This window comes from Carlito syrichta, unplaced genomic scaffold, assembly GCF_000164805.1.
Source record: "Carlito syrichta isolate Samal-C Ts95f unplaced genomic scaffold, Tarsius_syrichta-2.0.1 Scaffold109747, whole genome shotgun sequence".
In the NCBI taxonomy this organism is placed as follows: domain Eukaryota; kingdom Metazoa; phylum Chordata; class Mammalia; order Primates; family Tarsiidae; genus Carlito; species Carlito syrichta.
Window position 1 is genome coordinate 1 of NW_007053843.1, and position 5,148 is coordinate 5,148.

Below are 5,148 nucleotides of genomic sequence, written 5' to 3' on the forward strand. Positions count from 1 at the left end.
CGGTGGCCAGGAGCGGCCGCTGCACTCCAGTCTGGGTGACAGAGTGAGACTCCAACTCAAGAAAAAAAAACAAAAAGAAGAAGCTTTTAGGCCGGGCATGGTGACTCACGCCTGTATTTTGTTTTTGTTTTTGATTTTTAAGTCAGTACCTCACTCTGTTGCCTAGGCTGGAGTTCAGTGTCATGCTCATGGCCACCACAGCCTTGACCTGCTGGGTTCAGGTGATCCTTCTACCTCAGCCTTCCAAGGAGCTGTAACCACAGGCATGTGCCAACATGCCCGACTAATTTTTTTTTTTTTTAATAGAGATGAGGTCTTGCCATGTTGCTCAGGCTGGTTTCAAACCCTTGAACTCAGGCAATCCTCTTGCCTCCGCCTCCCAAACTGTTGAGATTATAGGCTTGAGCCACCGTGCCCGGCTGACTCACACCTGTAATCCCAGCACTTTAGAGGCCAAGGTGAGAGGATTGCTTGAACCCAGGAATTCGAGACCAGCCTAGTTGACATAGACCTTGTGTCCAAAACAAACAAACAAACAAAAATTAGTCAGGCATGGTGGCACACACCTGTAGTCCCAAGTATTCAAGAGTCTGAGGTGGAAGGATCACCTGAGCCCTGGTGGTTGAGACTGCAGTGAGTTGTGATCATTCCACTGCACTCAAGCCTGGGAGACAGAGCAAAACGACTCAACAACAACAAAAAAAAGCCAGATTATAGTTTTTGTATTATCATCACCACAACAATTAATGTTTACAATAAGAAAAACTTGGATTTAAAGAATGGAGGAGCGACTCCTAAAAGAGTGATCTATGTAGATAAGGTGTTGCACTGGAACTTATTAATCAGAAAGCTCTTTTGTGGTTTCTTAGTGTAGCATGGTGTAGTGGAAAAAGCCTTGACTGTGAAATCAGAGTCCCACCTTTGACTCTGTGCATACTGTTGTGGTAATACCTGGCTCAAAAAATTATTGGGCAGAAAAATAAGCCAATGTGTATAAGGGCCTAAACAGTACCAGGCAGGAGGTAGGTTCTTTTTTTTTTTTTTTTTTTGGAGTCTCACTCTGTTGCCTAGACTGGAGTGCAGTGGCTGCTCCTGGCCACCCCAGCCTCGACCTGCTGGGCTCAGGCGATCCTTCCGCCTCAGGCGATCCTTCCGCCTCACCCTTCCAAGTAGCTGGAACTACAGGCACGTGCTACCACGCCTGGCTTTTTTGTTTTTTTGTTTTTTTTGTAGAGATGGGGACTCTCTACGTTGCCCAGGCTGGTCTCGATACTCTGGGCTCAGGCAGTCCCTCTTGCTTTGGCCTCCCAAAGTGCTGGATTGACAGGTATGAGCCACCACGCCCAGCAAGCCGGAAATTTAATTCAGAGCTTCCTGGCCGTTAAAAAAAAAGAGCTTTGAGACCCGCCTGGGCAACTTGATGAGACCTCATCTCTACAACAAATCAAAAATGAGCCGGGCGTGGTAGCGTGTGCCTGTAGTTCCAGCTACTCGGAAGGCTGAGGCGGAAGGATCGCCGGCGCCCAGCGGGTCAAGGCTGCGGTGGCCGGGAGCAGCCACTGCACTCCAGTCTGGGCGACAGAGTGAGACTCCAACTCAAAAAAAAAAAAAAAAAAAGAGCAATTATTTCAAAGTCTAAGGGTAAACATCACGTGAGTTATTATTCCAGAGAATAAAACGCACTTCTTGCTACTAACTTTGGGTTACATCTGTGACTTTTTTTTTTCCTTGAGTCAGTCTCACTCTGTCGCCCAGGCTGGAGTACAGGGTCACGTTCACGGCCACTGCAGCCTCGACCTCCCGGGCTCAGGCGATCCTTCCGCCTCAGCCTTCCAAGAAGCTGGAACTACAGGTACGTGCCACCATGCCCGGCTAATTTTTTTACTGTAGAAATGAGGTCTCGTCAATCTGCCCAGGCTGGTCTTGAACCCGTGGGCTCAGGCCATCCTCTCACCTCAGCCTCCCAAAGTGCAGGAATCATAGGCGTGAGACATGGTGCTCAACCAACGTCCGTGACTTATCAGAGCCCATGACCTGCCTCCCTGTGACAGTCTTGCCATCCCACCCAGCACAGAAGATACAGGCCCTGACCAACTGGCCGCCCAGCCCTAGGGGTGAAGGGCGCTACGACCAGGCCACGCTGAGCGGCGGGGCTGCTTCCGAGCCGGCGGACACGAAACGCGAACCGGAAGGTGCTGGACTTACTGATGGATGGCTTGGAGGAACTTACGCTGGTGTTTCCGAACCCGGGCCTGGTCTGGCTTCTTCGCCAGCCGGGTGTGTTTGTAGATGAGCCACGTCTCCCTGAGAACATTAGCGGCGGCACTTTTTACCTAGGCCCAGAAAAGAGCAATTCCTCAGGGTACAGGCCAAACTGTGGAGGCTCCTGAAACCTCCGGGACCGTCTGGAAGCTTCCAGAAATGTCTAGAAGTCTCTGAAAATGCTCCTTGGGATCCCCAGACTGCAAGGCAGGGTCGTCCTTCCACGTCCACACCTGTGCAGCGTGTGTGTGTGTGCGCGCATGTGCGTGTGCGCCTAGCACGCTCACCACGAGCAGACCCTGTCCACACAACTTGCCAACGTTAACTCAGCAAATCTGCACACGCTGGTATTGCCTTCACTCCCACATGAGGCGGGAAACTGAGGCACAGTCAACCCACTAAGGTCAGGGAGCTGGCAAGGGGCACCCAGTGCCCTGGCCCCCGGCCTCTCCCTGTGGGGCTGTCCCGGGGACACCCAGACACGGTCACCGTCAGGCGTCCGTACGCGGCTCGTGGTGAAGCCCCAGGCGTTGGAGCCCAGAACAGCGTGACGGGGCCGCCAGCGGGCAAGCTGGGCGTGTGCAGAGGGTAGGCGGGGAGGGTCTGCCCTGAGGAGGGGCGGGGGGGCGAGCTGGGTCTCACCCGCTTGGTGAGCTGCGTGTCCATCATGAAGTTGTGCACATGCTTCTCGGCTTTAGTCAGTTCCAGCTTCCGGGCCACCACGGCCACCACGAGCGCCGTGCAGCCGGCCCCCTGCGAGCGGGTGAGGGGCACATCAGGGGCCTCCTCCGGGAAACCTGGCCTGATTGCATCCACCACCCAAGCCTGTGGGAGGGGCGTGCCCACGGAGCGCGTGGGGGGGGCCTTGTCCCCGAGGCGAGCTCCACCCATCCCCCACAACGCTGTTCTTTTTCGTGTTTTTGAGCTGGGGTCTCGCTCCGTCGCCCGGGCTGGAGTGCGGTGGCACAGTCACGACTCGCCACAGCTTCCACCTTCTGGGCTCAGGTGATCCTGCCTCAGCCTCCTAAGTAGCTGGGACTACAGGCGCTACCGCAAGCCTAGATTCTGTGTGTGTGTGTGTGTGTGTGTGTGTGTGTGTGTGTGTGTAGAGGCGGGGTCCCACTCTGTTGCCCAGGCTGGTTTTGACTTCCTGGCCTCAAGCGATCCTCCTGCCTCAGCCTCCCAAAGTGCGGGGATCGCAAGCTTGAGGTCCTGTGCCTTGCCCTAGCAACTCCATTCTCATCCTCACTGGGCGCTGGAGGAAACTGAGGCTCGGAGACAACAAAGGGAAGGAAAAGTGCGGGCACGTTCTGGGCTGACACCCACAGAGGCGGGAGAAGTGGGAGGCTTCGGGTGGTGGCGCTCCGCGACGGCGGGGGCCGGCCAGCAGGGAGGAAGTGACTGGGACCGGAAGGGCCAGGCTGGCAGCAGCTGCTCGGGAGGGGTGCTGGCAGGAGGGGTGGGGCCCGGGGGGCCCGGGGGCGTGTGCCATGGTGGGGTGCCGGCCGCTGCAGACGCCCTTCCCGGGCCACCCCAGAGGGCCGCAGGGCGCGGGCTGGGGAAGTGGGACCCAGAATGCATCAGCTCACGCGGGCCGGCCGGGACAGCAGGTGGGAGCCAGACCCCAGGCAAGGCCAGGCGTGGAGCGGGCCGAGGGAGGCTGGAGGCGGGAGGGCCCGGCTGGACCCTGGGGCGGGGTCCTGGAGGGGCCCAGCAGCCCGCTAGGGCTGGCAGAGCTGGGAGAGGCCATGGCACCGTCGGATGGCCCCGGGCAGGGGTGGACACCAGTGCCCGAACCTGGGCAGGGTGGGCCGGCGGGATGTACCCCCACCCCCAGGGAAACCCCACCCTGGGTTCTGAGTCAGGACAAGGGTCTTGAGAGGACCCAGAAGCCCATTCTTAGGAGAGTCCTGTCCACAGTGACCAAGCAACTTGCTGAAACGTCCGCTTGAAACGCGACCCAGCACGGACGCTGAAGGGACACTTGCCAGGGTGGCAGAAAAAGCCAGGCACCGGCGGGCAGGGGCTCACGCCTGTGGGCCCAGCACCTTGGGAGGCGGACGTGGGTTGGCTGAAGCCGGGAGCTGGAGGCAAGCCCGAGCGACACAGCCAGACCCGTCCCTATGGAGAATGGAACACTCGCTTTCCGGGGGGCACCACGCCCAGGGCCCAGCCTGGAGAGGGGAGCCTTCTTTCCCGCCTCCCGGGCTCCTGGGCTCGCGAGTCCTGTCCCGTGCGCGTGGCGCAGGCGGGCGTCGGTCCCCACCCAGGCTGGGAGAACGTGGCCAAGTCTCGATTCTTTCTGACTCTCTGAAGGAGCAAAGGAAACAGCAGAGGCCAGAGGGCCGGGCCGCCTGGCAGCCACGACAGTGCCAGCTCGGCCCTGGGGAGGACAGGACGTGGCACTGTGCGCCGAGGACGAGGTGCCAGGGCGGGTGCTGGGGGGGCCGAGGTGCGGGGGGAGGGGGGGCCAGGCCCTGCCGCAGGGACAGCCACCGCTGCCGGGAGGGCCTCAGGAGCAGTGACAGCCCGGACGGCCGGGAACCCACAGGAGGGGGCCGGGCTGAGCCCCGAATGGTGGCCTCCTCCACAGGAGGACTCCAGAACACAGAGGAGTCTCTCACGGGAAAGGGAAAGACACGTCCCTGGGTGTGGCCGGGGGTCCCTGGGGCGGCCTCGGTGGCTTCTTTGTCCCGTCAACACCTTCTGGCTTTCCACGAATGCCTGTGTTATTAACCGGGGGGCAGACGGGGGAGCCCCGACCCGCACATCGGATGACTCGCCTTGCAAAACACGTTCGTGGGCCAGGAGGGAGGTCCTGGGGCCGAGGATGGCGGGCAGCCTGGCGCTCAAGCCAGGGAGAGGGAAGAGGGCCCAGCCTCCTGG

The 5,148-nt window shown here is 59.4% G+C and overlaps 1 protein-coding gene across 1 annotated transcript in view; it reads right to left on the bottom strand.

The window, feature by feature from the left end:
* Positions 1-2,205: 2,205 nt before the first annotated feature.
* LOC103271702 (small conductance calcium-activated potassium channel protein 1-like) overlaps positions 2,206-5,148 on the bottom strand; it is a gene marked incomplete at its 3' end in the record, with an annotated part of 4,842 nt that continues 1,899 nt past the window's right edge. Inside the window, exons 2-3 of the mRNA XM_008069199.1 lie at positions 2,905-3,015; positions 2,206-2,333 (exon numbers count right to left, since the gene is read on the bottom strand). Coding sequence (XP_008067390.1) covers positions 2,206-2,333; positions 2,905-3,015 — 239 coding nt within the window. The remainder of the gene's footprint in view (positions 2,334-2,904; positions 3,016-5,148) is intronic.